The sequence below is a fragment of the Protopterus annectens genome, chromosome 17.part0 (genome assembly GCF_019279795.1).
Source record: "Protopterus annectens isolate FY-2018-M chromosome 17.part0, PAN1.0, whole genome shotgun sequence".
NCBI lineage: Eukaryota > Metazoa > Chordata > Ceratodontiformes > Protopteridae > Protopterus > Protopterus annectens.
This window is the reverse complement of record NC_056751.1, coordinates 308,189,679-308,207,377: the sequence shown is the minus strand read 5'-3', so window position 1 is coordinate 308,207,377 and position 17,699 is coordinate 308,189,679. Positions and strand designations below refer to the sequence as shown.

At 42.2% G+C, this 17,699-nt stretch overlaps 1 protein-coding gene across 1 annotated transcript in view; it reads right to left on the bottom strand.

The window, feature by feature from the left end:
• The window catches only part of QSER1 (glutamine and serine rich 1), a gene marked incomplete at its 5' end in the record, with an annotated part of 2,529,639 nt that extends 2,511,945 nt beyond the window's left edge, over positions 1 to 17,694 (bottom strand). The window contains 2 exons of the mRNA XM_044059174.1: positions 12,806 to 13,071; positions 14,241 to 17,694. Of these exons, the coding sequence (XP_043915109.1) occupies positions 12,806 to 13,071; positions 14,241 to 17,694 (3,720 nt within the window). The remainder of the gene's footprint in view (positions 1 to 12,805; positions 13,072 to 14,240) is intronic.
• Between the last annotated feature and the right edge of the window lie 5 nt (positions 17,695 to 17,699).

Sequence of the window (17,699 nt, the reverse complement as noted above, 5' to 3'; positions counted from 1 at the left end):
GAATACAGTATAAATGGGAAGTATTTGCTTCCCACAAGTAATACAATTATTAACTTTTTCTGACATCGGTAAAAAGCAAGAAAAAATGTTTCCCCAACGGGGTACTTGGCTTTAGTGAAGACTTCGGTTCTGAAACTCAAACTCGAATATTTCAGTAGTCGGCCGACTGGCACTTGCGAAATGCTTCTGCTTCAGGCACCGCGCAGCAAAAAAGACTAAAGAAAATGGCATCGGCTGCATGTTTTACACCCCTGACGACCTGACGTCATGGAAGAGAAGACAACAACCGACGCAGGACCCAAGACTTTGGAATTCAGGCTGACTGAGGGCAACCTGCCAGCAGATTACCCAATGTAATGACTGCAACAGTGAAATACGAAGAACATGAGGCCTGTGCCCCCGGTCGTAGGAGGGGAAAGTAGGCCCCTCAAAATCAGCTTATTTCTCCTGTCCATAAGTGCTCGGGGATTAAACCCAGCACAGATGGAACAGATGGTGTCCAGATGGGCTGCCCCAAGAAATTTAATGCACAGAATGTGGACATCAGCTGCGGAGAGCTTGTGGCGACATTCTGTGCATTTTTGGAAGCCTGGTTTGGGGGTTTCAGACATGCTCCCAACCACACAGCCTAACACACTCCCAAGAGACAGGAAAGGAGTGTTTTTTTTTTTTTTTTATAACCGACGCAGAGTACGAAGGGAGGTAGAAAAACAAAAAAGGGAAAAGTACAGTTAAAGCTAGAGCTACAAAGCAAAAAACAAGTCACTTACCCAAAGTTTTTAGCAGAGAGCATGAATTGCGATCCAGACTTGAGCGTGGCAAATGAGATCTGAAGGAAGGAAGGAGACGGGTGTTATGGGTAGAAGAGGAGCTTTGAGCTCAGATCAGATGCTGGATCCATGCAGAATCTGGGAACCCACAGGTGGAAGACCAAATGAAAACAACAATTTCAGGTTGCATTTTCATTCTCTTTTCTAAACTACCCGGATTCATTCTTACAATTACCTTGCAATATTTTATATGCCACACTAATTACTTATTTTTTTTAACAGTAGTTCCTGTTCTAGGTTGAATTAAAAAAATCTACTAAAGTGGTACGTCACTTAGCACTTGCTTAGCCCTTTCTCTTAGCCTATACTCTTACTAATCCACGGTAAAGAAAGTAATTACTTTCTAGTCATTACTCTAAATTATCCACATTGGGAACAGATATGAAGATGCCCCCAATCCCATGTTCACAAGTGTTGCTATTATGAGTTGCATTGAAAAACCCATGAAACCAGATTGGTTGGGTCACCCTCACTACTACTTCTTTAAATATGGATACTAATGGAGACTGTACTACCCTTTTCTTGATCTGTGGTAAAGTCTGAAGTTGTGGCTACAGTGCAGAAAAAAAAATGATATAATGGGTAAAGAAGAAACAAATAATTTGCATCCCTCTGGTAACGTCTAATGAATGAAAACAACCGCCTCTTGTTGAAACTTCTGGTCGTACAAGATGAAGTGTACTCCTGAAATGGGAAGCCCTCCTGCAGCAAGGCCTGCACAAGGGCAAAGATCTGCTTCTGAATGCCACTGTACACAGATATGGCCAACACATGGGTGCATGCACACATTTGACAGACCCAAGTCAGATACGACATTGTAAGAAGCAAGTTATGCAAACTCTGGTGCCTTAAGTTAAGCAGAAGACAGACACACTTGCAAAACCCTCTTGCTTACAAATTGGATCCAGGTGCTAGGAAGCTCATCACACACACCCAGTGCATCAGCATAAAGTAAACAGCAATCCGAAAAATAAAGTCAGCAGCTAAGGTTTGCTGGTCTTTAAGGTGCTTGGCAATGAAAGAAGGAAGAGATGCAGCACACAGTCTCTCTCATTGCAACTAAACTTGCTTTAAGCAAAAAAAAAAAAAAAAAAAAAAAAAAAAAAAAGGATCCAGGCAGGAATGGCGGTGTGGAAAAAAAAATCACATTAGGGTTGCCAGAGGTGGGAAAGTCTTACATATGATCAAAGACATTTCATGACACACACACACACACACACACACACACACACACACACACACACTTCAGTCACAGGAATACCACTGTAGAGTCACAATCATGTCCAATATCAAGGTAAGAGACTACCTTCCTTAGACCATGTCTGATGTTTTCTTCTCCCCCCTTATGTCTGACATTCTTCTTGAGGAAAAGTAAGGTTGAAGCTTCAGAGATTCACAGTGAAGATGTCGTCTCCACCAAAACAGTACACAGAATTTTCTCCCTGCTTTAACACACTGATGTTTTAAACTCTATGCACACCATGCAATTATCAATACAGTGATCCTGCACACAGCAATTAAAATACAAGTGATTATAAACTGCTGCAATGCCTGCCAGAGGTGCATTTTATTGGCTTCAAAGTCAAGATGATAAAACGGCACACTGGCTAAAACTTACATTAAGTGAAAAAAACTCTTGGGTAACTCAGAAGCCTGAAAATAAAACAGAAAAGGGGTAACTAACAAATGTTGACATTGAAAATGTTTAATGCAGAAGAAATGCTAGCACAGTCTTGCAAAAATCAAGCTTTTTCCAAAATATGGTAAAGAAAGAACTGGATGGAAAAGTTAAAAGTTTGCCTAGAAAAAGAGAAACACTAAGTTCAAAGAGGTGGAGCAGACAAGGGTTATGGGTGGAAAGCTGCAAGTAGCCCAAGTGCCTGATAGCACAACTCTTATGCACGTTCTGTAGAACATGTTTTCAAAGTTCAGCTCAGTTGACATCATATACATTCCAACTCTACACCACACAAAGGATTACTAGACTAACTAATGACAATACTGGATATACAGATCATATAGGAGGAAAAGTGCTTAGAACACATGTCGTACACCAGCAGTGGTATCTACATAAACTTTTCACAGTGCTAACATCAGTTTTCATTTCCACCTGGGTCTATGCTGTCCAGCCACACACAAATGACAAATACGCAAGACAAAAAGTAGTGTCCCAGACAGTTCCCCAAGTTTAGCTTGTGGTCTGCATGTTCCATGTAAAGGAGCAAGCATACCATTCAACATAGTTTCCTGCCTTACTCCCATAACTCATCATGACAGAATCTGGTCCCACTTGACCCTGTAAAGGATAAACTACTGAAAACAGATTAGACATTTTACACATTACCATGTCAATAACCATGGAGTTAAAAGGCACCAAAAGCCATTTCAAAATCCCTTAGCATACGATCATGACATTTTACCAAAGCAGATTCAACTCTGCAGCCAGTTCTTAAACCACGTTCAAAAATTATATGACCCAAAGAGCTGTCAAAAGGAGATGTGGCTATTTTCAAAGCTTTCTTTACAGTGAAATGGGGTTAATATCAAGGATGTGATCCACTAATGACTTTGTGAGGTGACAACTTCTGATAAGAGAATCCCATCCGAGTTCTTTGATTCTGCTTGCGGTTTGTTGAACATAAGGGTTCACATGAATCCTGCTTACTATCTAGTGAAAAGAAACTCTGATGTACCACAAGAAGCTTGTGGTTCCAGACTACATGTAGCATTATGTTGCATAAACAATTTCAGTTGTCAGACCTGCATGAATTCTTTGAGGTTCGGTTTCCACCTTTGCAGTTTGATGACTGCATTGAAGGGTGATCTGGAGAAAAAAAATCCCTGTGTAGCATCCATTCATGAGGACCTACAGCTATCTGCTTTGCTGATCTGCCAAAGAGTCCAAATATTATGGGATGCAGAACAACCTCAGTGTCTCACAGCTGGGACTGAAAAGTTAACTCCTATGTAGTCATAGCCAGACTGCACAAGGGGTAAGAAGTTGTCCCTGTTGAATGTTGATATACCAACCATATTAAAGTACTGCTGTCATGTGGGTGGAAAAACAAATGTCCAGATGAGCTTGAAGGCTCAGAATGCCTGAATCACAACTCTCATCACTGTGTTACATTAATATGCTTTCTTCCTTAGAGCTACTGCCCACATTCCCTGCAATCTAAGGTCTCCTGAAAGTGATTTTTCCCTGATTTAATTTCTCCAAGTCTGTGGGTTTCTAATACCATGATGAGAATTTACCCAATTCCTAAGCCAAGGTATGGTTAAAGTTCATGAAATTAGTATTGTTTTAATCTTTGATGTTAGCCACAAGTGTTCTTCCCAGAACCCACAATGTATCAAGAATGGACTCCTCCTGAAATTCATACTGCATTGGTAGCATATCTAAATATGACTGTAAAGTCTTTTATTCCCCAAGACAGGTCTGAAAATCTTTAAGTTCATGTCTAACATTGAGGTTTTTGTTTAAGGGGAACTTTTGGTTCAGTCTTATTTGACTGGACCACAATGTTTTTTTTTTTTTTGGTTAATACACTGTACCATGACTCAACCTTTCCAAAGACTGTGAATGCTGGCTCCTGGTACTTCTTAAAGTTGTGTAGCTAACTTACCAAAATTGCAGACATCTAAATAGATCACTGCTGCAGTACTATGTTTTTGAACTTCTTGCCATGAAGAAGCCCATAGCTGGCCCGATTACCACGGTCTTTCACCATCCCTCACCCAACTGACTTCCTTGGCCATTCATCAGGATGTCTGGAATATAAAGAGTTAAGTTGGCTGGCATCATTTTCAGGTCTTTCTTTTCCAAGTTCCTAGAAGTCTAATGGTCCTCAGGTAGAGCATGACCTGTCTAATAAGCCCTACTGACAGCCAGAAATGCTTGGCTTAAGGATTAGGAGAAGGAGTGAAGATGAATAGAAGACAGGAAATTTGGCCCAACTTAGAGAAAAGCAAAAAAACAGGTAAGGAGGTTGGGTACTGCAACACGTTCCAAGTCAGACATCTACAACTACAGTAAGCCATCTATATAAGAGTGTCAATAGTGCAGGACTAAGTCTTGAGACTGCCAAAGCTTCTCATTGGCGAGGTTGCCAAGTACAGTAGGAACTGCAGAGGCAGACTCTATGGTTTCAGCAGGAGCCACTTTCATAAATTCTGTGGTTGTGACTTTTGCCCTTCTGGAGTGGGCTCTAACCTTAAAAGGAAGTTGCTCACCAAGCTGCAACAAAAGGAGATGCAGTTTGCAGTCCATTTGGAGAAGGCTTGCTCGTCTACTGGTTTTCCTTGTTTACTTTCTGCAAAGGCCACTAAAAGCTGGTCTGATCCATCTGGAAAATTTGTTCTGTGGACATAGTATCTTAGCTACCTGTGTACATCCACAGAATGGAGTATTCTTTCTCCCCTGTTTAGGGAAAGAAACAGGGAGACTGACAGCCTGAGATCTAAATTATGCACCTGAGAAATATGTACTGCTCTTCCTATGAGCCATGTTGTCTTGACCTGGTATGTAGGGAAGCTATGGGAGTGACCCTTAGTTGATGTGTAACCAGCCAAAGCTCCACTACTAGTCTGCATAGGGGGTAGGAATGGTTCTCCACTTTATTTATGGACCACATAATAGTGCTATCAGAATCTTTATGGGTCCAGGAATCAGTTTTTCTTGAAAGGTTTTTAACTCATTCACTCCACTACAATGGAGCTCTGCAGGTTTGAACTCAACTTCCAGTGACTGCATCCTGCAATTTGAGAAAAATCAAGTTTAGTCCTCACATTTCAAACAAATGTTCATATGTCTGGAATCATAAGAGCTACTAAAGGAATGTAAATGGCAAACCTTACATTGCAAAGTAAATCCTGTGAATGTGTTCCTTAAATTCTACGTATTGAACTGGATTTTATAAGTCATAAATAAATTCAGTAAACATTTATTTTGTAAACAGCTTACAGAATCTCATTAACTAATCAAGCTACACACAATATTCTCCAAATTTGTTCTGTACATCTGCAGCTTAACAGGCTAAAGTACTTTTGCCCAAGTTACCTGGCTGAGGAGATATTTAGATAAATATGGAAGTTATGACAACAAACAGTATATAAATGATTTCTTTATAGCATTAAGCAGAAGTCAACTATCGGTGCACTTGCACTGCCCACCATTTAAGCTTTAAGATGACATTTTTCAATACCTTGTATGTAGAATGGCTATGGAGCTATTAATGCAAATATTAACAGGTCACATTCAACACCTAGAGGTGTCAGTAGGATGTAGATACAGACACCTCTACAGGCATCATTAAGGTATACGGAGTTACCACCAAAATAGCTACCCATCAGCTCTTTTATACCGACGTGCTGATTCATCAGATACCTGTCCCAAGTCCCTTTGACACTGAACTGCCATAGGTAAGCTCCTCAGGCCAGGCCCGAGCTGTCAAGAGTCTGCACGGTTTCTTTTGTTTGAAGGATGGAAGGCCCTGAATCGTTTTTGACACACTCCTCCTACCACAGGATTTCATTTTTTAAGTATGGAAGGACACGAATGTATGTTCCTAGAGGCTGCTGGTGCTGAGACCAGCAGTTCTTTAGGAAGCATTGTAACTTTCTTGCGTAGTTTTGCTAAAGTCGTCAGAAGAATGCAAGAAAACATGTAGTCTATGAACCTAAGAATCTCCCTTGTGTTAATAGCCTGTTTGCTGTATAGATTCCTGAGACAGTCTAAGATGAAAAGAGATTTTGTCCACTATAAGGAATGCTTTTTGTTGGGCAGATCTAGGGCTTCTCCCAGGAAGGTAATTCTTGTGATGGTGGAAGAAAGTACAGTTTTGTACCTACCATAAATGTAGATGTTCGAAGATCCACATTGCTGCAGTCCTAACACTTGGGTAGTCCGCTGTCCCTCGGTCGGCCCGAATATCAGAGTATAAGGCTGACGTCGGTCAAGGCGCATTTGACTGAAATCAGAACGTCAGGGTACAAATGCGCATGACCGACGTCATATCCTCAGTCTTTTCTTGCCCCAGATGTCAGAAGACCCTAAAAAGAAAGGTCAAAACCCATAGACCACAACTAAACAACCAACTAGCCTAACACCAAAAATATGTATAATATATACAATATATACAAAATGCAATATACAAAATGCAATATACCTCAGATGGATAACCCAACCCACAAAACCACCTCAAACAACAGAGGGGAAGGAGGGAGGGTAAATTGGACTGCAGCAATGTGGATCTTCGAACATCTACATTTATGGTAGGTACAAAACTGTACTATGTTCTTCATCTCACATTGCTGCAGTCCTAACACTTGGGTAGAATCCCAAAGCAGAGGTAAGGGAGGATGGCTAAACTATAATGAAGCAGGAGCTGCCAAAATGCCCTGCAACACAGCAGTGGCAAAACCAGCCCTGGATTTAGAGTACAATGGAAGGTGGTAATGCCTAGAGAAGGTATGCACTGAACTCCAAGTGGCTGCCTCCAAAATATCCTTAGTAGCCACCCCCCTCAAAAAAGCTGTTGAAGTGGCAGTAGCCCTAGTGGAATGAGGTCTAATCCCAGCTGGAATCTCTTTGCCATGATGGGAGTAACAGAAAGCAATGCAAAATCCAATCCACTTAGAAATAGTTTGTTTTGACACGGGCTTGCCCTGAGAGCACAAAGCAAAAGAAACTAATAACTGCTGAGATTGTCTGAACCCTTTAGTTCTGTCCAAATAATATCGCAACTGCCTGTGAACATCTAAAGTGTGCAAAATCTTTTCCCCTTTAGTTTGGGGATTTGCATAAAAAGTAGGCAAATGAATAGTTTGGTTTAAAGCCACACTAGAAACCACTTTAGGCATAAAGGAAGGATTAGTACGTAAAGATACCCTATCCTTGTGGAAAATTAAGAAAGGCTCAACTACCATAAGGGCCTGCAATTCAGAAACCCTTCTTGCAGAGGTAATGGCCAACAAAAAAGCAGTCTTCCATGACAAATATTTCAACTCAGCAGTAGCTGCAGGCTCAAAAGGTTGTACAGTGAGTTTCTCCAACACAAAATTGAGATCCCAAGCAGGAGTAGGAGCTCTTCGTGGGGGTCTTATGTTCTTTGCCCCTCTAAGAAATTGCTTGAATAAAGGATAAGAAAACAATGGTGGGTCACAATCGTAGTGAGCTGAAATTGCTGCAGCATGAATCTTATAGAAGAGAAGGACAAACCTTTGTCCAATAACTCAGTAAGATATTGAAGAGCCACACTTAAATCAGGCTCAAACATCCAAATCCTTAGCTGCACTCCAAAATAAAAATCTCTTCCATTTATCTGCGTACACTTTCCTTGTACTAGGCCTTCTAGCTTCCAAAATCACATTCAAAACTTGTTGTGGAAGTTGAGACCCTCTATGGTTTAAAACAGAATATGCCATGCTGTTAGGTGAAGAGAGTGAAGTTTGACATTGAGCAAATGACTGTCCTCCTGGGACAACAGATGTGGAATCAAAGGCAAAGGCCATGGAGGCTTCCGTACTAGACTTCTCAGTAGTGGGTACCAGTGCTGTCGAGGCCAATCTGGAGCTATCAAAATCATCCTTGGCTTGTCCTGTCTGACCTTCAGAAGTACCTTTGGGAGGAGAGGCAGAGGTGGAAAGGCATACACATGAAGATTTTTCCAACTGAAAGAAAGAGCATCCACTTTCCAAGCTGTGGGATGAAACCTTTTCATGCAAAACTTTGGCAGCTGGTGGTTTAGTGGGGAAGCGAACAGATCTATGTCTGGAGTTCCCCAGGACACTGTCAATTTCTGAAATACATGAAGATCCAGTTTCCACTCGTGGGGATCCATGATTTGTCTGCTTAACACATCTGCTAAGGAGTTCTGTGCTCGGCAGAAACCTTGCCAGAAGACTTAGTTGTAAACTGAGAGCAGTCTCCCACAAAATCATTGCTTGCCTGCATAGAGGATAAGAATGTGTTCCCCCTTGCTTGTTGATGTACCACATGACAGTTGTGTTGTCTGTTAGAATCAACACCTGCCCTGGAAGAAGTAAATCCTTGAAAGCTATTAATGCAAACTGGACTGCTAACATCTCCTTCAGGTTGATATGTAGATGTTGTAGTCTGGCAGGCCACTTGTCTTGTATCCACTTTCCATTTAGATGAGCTCCCCAAGCTATGTCTGAGGCATCTGTTGTTAAAATCTGACTCACCTCTGGCCGGGTCACAGAGAGTCCCTTGTTTAGGTGACATTCCTGAGCCCACCACAAAAATTCCTTTTGAATGCAAGGTATTATTTGAATGACAGTGTCCAGATCCTGGCAGTGCTGTGTCCATACATTTTTGAGATACCATTGTAGCTTCCTCATATGCAGTTTGGCATTGGGAAGCACCAGAATACAAGATGCCATGAACCCTAAGGCTTGAAGGACTGTCCTTGCAGTCAGCCCGGACTGATGAGATAGCTGATGGAAGTAAAGGGATAGACTCTTTTGTTTGTCCGGGGTTAAAAGGCCATCTGGGATGCTGTATTCAGTCTCACACCCAGAAAGCACATGTCTTGAGAGGGTACTAGACTGGACTTTATTTCGTTCACAGAATACCCCAGGCATCTTAGCACTGCTATCACATATTCCAAATGATGAAGAAGCTCTTCCTTCCTTGAGCCAGAATCAGGCAGTCGTCCAAATAAGGATAGATCTGTATTCCTTTTAGCCTGAAGAAAGCTATCACTGGAGCCAGAACTTTCGTGAACACTCTGGGCGCAGTAGATAAGCCAAAGGGCAATGCAGAGAACTGATAGTGAGAAGTCCCAGCTCGAAAACGGAGATACTTCCTGCAACTTAGTCTGATAGGAACATGAAGGTAAGCCTCCTTGAGATCCAAAGTTACCATCCAATGATCTTTGCCCAGCAGAGGTAAAAGCTGCTGCAACGTCAACATTTTGAACTTGGGAATGTCCAGATAAGTGTTGAGGATAGACAAATCCAAAATTGGTCTCCACGTGTTCCCCTTCTTTGGGACTAGGAACAGGTGAGAATAAAATCCTAGGCCCCTTTCTGGCATAGGAACCGGCTGTATGGCCCCTATTTGGAGTAGCAGTGAAATTTGCTTGTGAGCCTCTATTCTTTGTTGAGGAGGAATGTCTGGCATGCCTTTGAAAGGAGGCAAGGTATGGAAATAAAACCTGTAACCGTGATGTATGATATCCAGTACCCATTTGTCCTGGGTAAGCAAACTCCAATTTTCTTTGAAAAGTGCCAACCTTCCTCCCAAAGGTGCTGCCAGGCGAGAAGGTTCTGGCAGCTGAAAAGGTAGGTCATTGGGTCTGTTTACGAAAGGACTGACCCCTGCCCTCACTCGAAGACTGTGCAGGAGAACTCCCTGTTCTGGGCCTGAAAGAGCCCTGACCTCTGCCCCTGCCACGTCTAGATCTACCCCTAGACTGGGAATCATAAGAAGGATACGTCCACCCTTTAGTAGGCCAATTTCTACTAAACTTTGGAGGCTGAACCTGCAATAAATCTTTAACAGTCTGCATAGACTTAGCCTTGTCTTCCATTTTCTTTAAAACTGCCTCAACAGGAGAACCAAACAAGACATCAGATTGCAAAGGGGAATCCAAAATCCTAGTTTTAACATGGTCAGATAAATTTTGATCCCTCAGCCAGGCATGCCTGCGAAGAACTGACCCAGTGGCAGCCACCCTAGACGAGGCCTGTACAGCATCAAAACCACATTGCAAAGAATGCTTACCCACCTGTTCAGAAACATGCACTAAATCTTGTAACTCTTTACAGTCAATACCTTCCGCCAGAGCATCAACCTTAGATTTCAACTGAGAAAGGAGATAATTTTGATATTTCAACATGTGAAACTGGCAATTCAAAGCTCTCATGGCTAGAGTGGAAGAAGTATAAACTTTCTTTCCCCATCTATCCAAGGCCCTGGCCTCTTTATCTGCAGGAACCGGATTCTTGACAACAGAAGCCTTAACACCCTTAGGCCCCTGGCTAACAGTTTCTGGGTCTGCCCTAGGACTCTAAAAAGATACTTATGAGCTTCAGGCACCCTGTAATACCTATCTGGTTTAACAGGAGCAGGAGGCAAAGAATCAGGATTAAGAGAAGCCTCTGCAAACACATCTTCCACCACATTCAGAACAGGAGGTATAGCTAAAGGCCTATGCTGGGGCAAAAACAAAAATTCCCTAAGCCTTTTCCTGGAATCAGAGAAATCCTGGCCTTCCCATTTAAAATGCTCCCTCATGGAGTGAAGGGTCTCTGAAAAAGAAAAATCCTCAGGAGGAGAAGCAGAAGGAGTAGAATCATCCACATCAGAATCAGAATAATGAGAATACTCCTGCAAGTCTTCAGCCGAAGACTCAGACACATCCGAAACCTGCTCATAATCCCCCAACACAGGTTCCATCCTAGGCCTCTTATCAGGAGGGGGCATAGAGCCTCTAATTAAAGTAATTAAATCCTCTGCCATTTTGAGCATGTGTTTCTTGGGCACAGCACCTGAAGAACTGGGAGTGATACCCACAGAAGCTAAACTAGACCTGCCTCTAGGAGAAGCCTTGGAAGCAGAAAGAGAGGGCCTAGATCCCTTAGGAAGGGAGGGGAGTACAGTTACTTGAGAAGCCCCTACAGCCTGCCCTGCCTCCTGGGAGGCCACATCCTGTAAAATCAAAGTTTCTCCCTGGGATTCCAGAGAGGCCTCCGTCGGAACCACCGGTTCCACTGACACCTCTAAAGAACTGGCGTCCGGTTCGGACGACTCCTCTAACCTAGGTTTAACTGCCTTGTCCTTGCGCTTCTTTGAGGAAGCCGGCGTCGGAGCCTCCAACGGCATTTTGTAATTGCACCGCAGACCAACCTTGCACAATCCAACCTCCGCTTTACAGTGCGTTTATTAAACCTAGCACAAAAGCGGCATCCAACAACGTCGTGCTCAGGTCCTAAACAAGGTATACACAAATTATGGTAATCCCTATGCGGTATTTGTTTCCCACAAGAAATACAGTTATTCACTTTTTCTGACATCCGGTTAACCACTGAGGCAAGAAAAAAACAAAATATTCCCCAACGGGGTACTTAACCAACTCTGACTTCGGTCTGAAACTCCGAATTCGAAAAATTTCAGAACGCCGAACGGCACTTGCAACACTGCTTCTGCATCGGACCATGCGGCAAAAAAGACTGAGGATATGACGTCGGTCATGCGCATTTGTACCCTGACGTTCTGATGTCAGTCAAATGCGCCTTGACCGACGTCAGCCTTATACTCTGATATTCGGGCCGACCGAGGGACAGCGGACTACCCAAGTGTTAGGACTGCAGCAATGTGAGATGAAGAACATCTGCAATTTGTGGACAATGAAGTTAAGTCATAACTTCTGAAAACAGTCCAAAGTGATTTGCATAGCTGTCAGGAGTTATGAAGGTGAAGCGGCCTGGATCAGGCAATTGTCAAAGGGTAAATCTGGACCATCATCTAATGCAAAAGCAAAGACTTGTGCCAGATATTTGGTAAACACCCTAGGTGTAGTAGAAAAGCCAGATAAAGGCACAAGATTGGTAATGTAATCCTGTCAAGAAAAACAGGAATCGTCTGAGCTTGTGTCAAACAGGAACATAAACGTAAGAAGTCCTTCAAGTCCAGAGTCATCATCAATGCCCCTGGGAAGACAAGGGGGAGTAGTAGTACCTGTAGTTACATTTTGAATTTTGGTACTACTAGAAACTTTAGTCGTGAAAGCTCTATGATAGGGCCCAGAAAGGAAGGTACCTGGAGTCCCAACAGAAGACAGGAACTCTGTGCCTGCCTCTCCAGAAAGCACTTTTTCAATGAATCCTTGAGGTTACAGGTCCCACAGAAGGGGAAGAATCAACTTTCCTTATTGTCTTGGAGTGGCTGGGATGCCTAAAAAGGGTGGAGTTGTCCAAATTAGTACACTCTTACAACATTCTAATATTACCTTTAATAAATCAATATCTTCTGTCTTCACCACAAATTCATCACGGTCTTTGTATACACCCTCTCCTCCACTGTCTGCATCATCTTCGTCTGAGCAGCCCTCCAGTGCAATATCATCCTGCATCACAAATGCCAGATGTTCTAAGCATGGATCTTCAGGACTTGCTTGATATTGAAAATCAGTTGTCGGACACAATTCCTGTACCATTACAGGTACAGGTGGAGATTGTTGAGTGACAACAGATATAGTACTTCCACTTTCAGCCCCTGCATTGGAAATTTCAAAAATAAGGTAAACAAATGCAAGCATAATAAGACAACTGCATAAACATCTAACAATGTCTGTTCATAAACATACCAGTTTTACAATGAGACAAGAGCACTCCCAAGTCTAATCAGAGCTCAAATATTAAGTTAACTACCAAGTCAGACTTAACAATCTAAACTTTTATATTAGCCTGGCTCTGTGGTGCAGGAGGGAGGATTTCTGACTATATCCTAAGTGACCAGGGTTCAATTAGGGGCCTTGACACTGGAGAAGAAGGCAGGGAAGGGGTAAGAGTGAAGTGGTGCGTCCTGCTCACCACACCCAGGGGGAAGAGAAGGGCTGCATGTACACAAGGGCACACCGGGTGGTGCTAACCTCCTTGCTGGAGAATAGGAAGCTAACTGCTCAGGTCTTGGTGGTGATTAGGGGGAGGGGGGGGCAGAATAGCCTTGAAGGAACACCCCTTGCAAAAGTGAGGGGACATCCTCCTCTATCATCCTATTGCATGCTCCTTCCTTATACCTCACTGGGTGAATCAGGGACAGGGAAACAAAAGAAAAACCTTAAACACACCATCTGTCTGAAAGGTGGTCACTCTCAGATGACATTCACCTCATTCATGGGAAATGAATGGGCCAATTTGCCGTGGAGGGGTTAATGATCTACAAACAAAGGCAAAAAGTGCAAAAAAGTTACATGTACTAGAACTACAAAAATTTTCGATGCTGCATTACATTTTTTATATTACACACGTGTGTATAAATATACAAATACACATACCACATTCAGTTTTCTTCTGTAGAATCTCTATGGCAGTTTTTTTTTACTCTACACCTACTGTGTATTTTCATCTTAATTCCTACATGGCCACCATTTGCTTTATTCTACCTCTTAAAATAAATCAAATAAGACACCTTGTAGCAAAATATATTAACTAAATATGCATTGAAATTTCACTTCAAATCTATTAAGAGCTACAGGATTATAATGTGGAAAAGATGCAGGAATGCATGGTAAAAGCTTCTTTAAGATGCAACAAATTTAAAGACTGTTCTAACCTCCTTTTTTAATATTTTCTATTGTTTTCTTTTTAACAGTATTGCTAAACCTAGGCTTACTCACTATGCTGCCTACTGGAAAGAAGTTTTACTATATCTAAAATGTTTACCTGTATCACTTTTCCACTGTGGAGTAGCATCCAAATCAGGTAACCCACTACTTTGTAAGATCTGACTTTTCCCAGTGGAATCACTATCATCAAAGCAAAAAGAAGGCAAGGTTTCCATGGTTTTCTTCAAATAGTCATCAGTTTGTTTTGATGGGCTTGCATTTTCCCCTTCAACTGGCTGCATGCCGGCAGCTAAAGGAAATGGCTTTCCACCCACTTGATAATAAGGGGGACGTACTATATGACTACAGGGCCTCTTACTGCGGTTTGCCATTCTTACTACTGGTGGAGAAAGTTGCTGCTTAGGTCCTGATTTAATGAAGTCTAAGAAGGAAGCAATGAACCCAGTTTTTACTTCTGGCTGCTTCTCCTCTACTTCTTTGATTTTCTGTCGAATACTTTCCAAGTGCTGATCATTATCATAAACATCAGCCGAATATGCAGAAACTGGAGAGCTTGCATCATTTCCTCTAGAATTCTGACGCTTAGCCTGTCCTCCTTGTTTTAAAGGCTTTTGGCTCCCATTTTCATCTTCCAAAGCCAACTTTGTTTGACCCTTACCTCTTACTTTTTTTTTTTGCAAGCCATCTTGAGTCAACTCCTGTTCACCACTTTCAGTTTTGATGTCGGGTATTACTCTATTTCCCATCTCTGTTTTTGGCTTTAGTAATCCTCGTTTTGTATTACCTTCAGCTGTATCGCCCTCACCTAAAATAAAATCATTAGACGCTGTATTTCCTCCATCAAGACCTTTACCCCTCAAATCAAAATCTGTATCATTTGTATTACAATCCCCATGACATGGAGTATCACTGTGTTCATCTACAGACTCAACATTACTACTGTACTGCTGTTTCACATTTTTACTATTATGTTCTTCAAGTTCCTGTGGAGTACATTCTAAAGAATTTAGTCCACATGGTATAGCCTGATCTAAATTTGGATTATTCGGATGATCAAGACTAGAATTTCCAGTCTGTACTGAAGCTACTGGTGAAAGATTTAAATGTAAAGGATTTCCATTCAAAGAGATGTTATTGCTATGCTGACTTTCTACCACTGATGAGTTCAGACTGAGAGGTACACTTCTGATATGCATTTGATGAAATGGTAGCTTTGAAGTATTTGTATTTTCTATAGAATGCATTTCTCGTTCATCAGATAATGACTTTGCAAAAGCTTGTGAAGCAACTCCACAAGTAGCAGCTAATATATCATCAACATTTGACAATACATTCCTTTCATCACTGAGCAACACAGTTTCTGAGAAACACGCTGAACCCAAAGGAGTAAAGTGAGCCTTTGAACTGTGGTCGCCTGGAGAGCTGAAAGTGTCTTTAGCTGGCAAATGCTGTTGCAGTGCTTTTGATTCCGATACATTCATGCTCAATCCCTCTGCATTTTGCAGGGCAATCTGCTGTGGAGGTTGACCGATACTTGTCTGAACAATATGTTCATCCATTTGAAGAAAATCTTGTTTTCCACGGTCTTGGCTCTGCATTTGATGCAAGTGGGATTTAGGCAAGCCTAGAGCAGACTGCATTATTGACTGCTGTAGAAGATGTATTTCACAATTCGGATCCAAAATTACTTGACCAGTAGGTAACTGCATCTGTCTTAAAATATGTGACTGTGAGGTACCAATGATCTGTGTATGGTTCTGCTGACACTTGGTTTCTTGTGCTGTATGCAGTACCACATGTTCCTGATGTTTTAAATCTTTAGCAATTATATTTACATGTGATTCAGGCAATAAACTGTGTGCCTTATGAATGGTACTGCTTCCTGTGCTGTTCATATTTCCAGTCTGTTGTGCATGTGGAGTTCCTAAAGTGGCATTCAATTCATCCTTTTTAACTCCTTGAAGACAAATGCCCACAGCCTGTTCATCAAGACGCGAACTGCTTCTGATTACACTCTGAGAATTGTATCTATCATCGGTCTTTATCGCACTGTAAATCACATTTTGACTACCTACTTCATTTTCAGAACTATTTTGTGCTGATTCTAAAGACGTTTGTTGTTGTAAAGCTTGCAAACTATGAATAGGAAATTCATCATCCTGCTTTGAGACTGCATACAAATTAGATTCAGATTTCCTTTTAACATAACAGTACTTTAACTCAGAGGAACAGTGGCTGTCTTGCGTTTGCGACTGAGGAGGTGACTGAAATAACAACTGAACAGCTGGCAGACAGGTCTGTGACTGAGCTGACACTTCATGGGACTGAGCATTTTGAGAAGACTGCACAGGGATAAAACTCTGAGTTGAGCTTGGGGATGACTGTGACTGAGCATGGGAAGCTGAAGAAAACGGGACAGATTCCGATGTCAAAATTAAGGGATGCCCAGAAACATAACTCAGTGAAGGTGTAACACCAGATAAAGTTTCTGAATGACAAGAAAAGGCTGCCTGTGTTTGATTAGCTGTTGGCAAATCCTGAGAACTGCTGGAAGAATAGCTCTGAGATTCGGTGACTGAAACCAGACCTGTAGACTGGGTGGTAAAGGCCCCATTATGAACAGACGTTAATGCTTGCTGATCAGAATAGCCAGATTCCAGGTTGTTTGGGGCTAAATTCTGTGCTGGACCAGGAAAGGAATTCAATGGTCTATACAAGGAGGGCAATTTCTCAGGCATACTAGAAGAAAGTACATGTGAAATAGTAACAGCTGGTACAGTCTGAGCATGTGATGGAGCATAGCTTTGGGACTGACTAAGCAACATGAGACTGGGTAATTGGGCTACAGAATAGATCTGCGACTGGCTTGATATTACTGAACTCTGGCTCTGGGCCAGTTTAGCATAATTCTGGGTCTGTACAACAGGAGATTCCCTTTGGGATTTGGGAGTTTCTGAAGCCTGTTGAGGTTGTTTTGTAGCACAGTTCGTTTGTGATGAAAGTGCAGACGTACAGTCTGGGGATTCGACTGTAGAAGAGTAAGACTGAGCATGATCCAATTCCACTTCAGAAGGTTTCTGCTGTGATTCTTCACTGCCCACTTGAGTAACATCTCCAACTGGACTACATGGCAATTCAGACTGCTTGGAATCACCCTGAAAAGCAACTCCATTCGCACTTGAGAGATACTGTAAGGAATGTTGAGAATTAGTTAACTGAGTCTGATCAGACTGTGTACTTGACGGCCGTTGATGGTGTTTAATAACACTACATTCACGTGGAAGTGCTCTTTCAATGGAGGCAGCAGACCCTAGAAAGACAGCTGTGCTATACGGCTGAGACGTTTGCTGAGACCCTCCAAGTAGAGAAGGCAGTAAAGTGAACTGAGGCTGAAGGAGGTGAGGTGCTGACTCCTGCGCTGAGCGATATGTTGATGACTGAGGTATTGCATTTGAGCTCAAAGCTGTAGCTCCAATGCGATCAAATGCTAAAGCAGCTGAAATTGTGTTCTGTGGTGTCTTTAGCTGTAGTAAAGGATCAAGAGTTGATAAAAAAT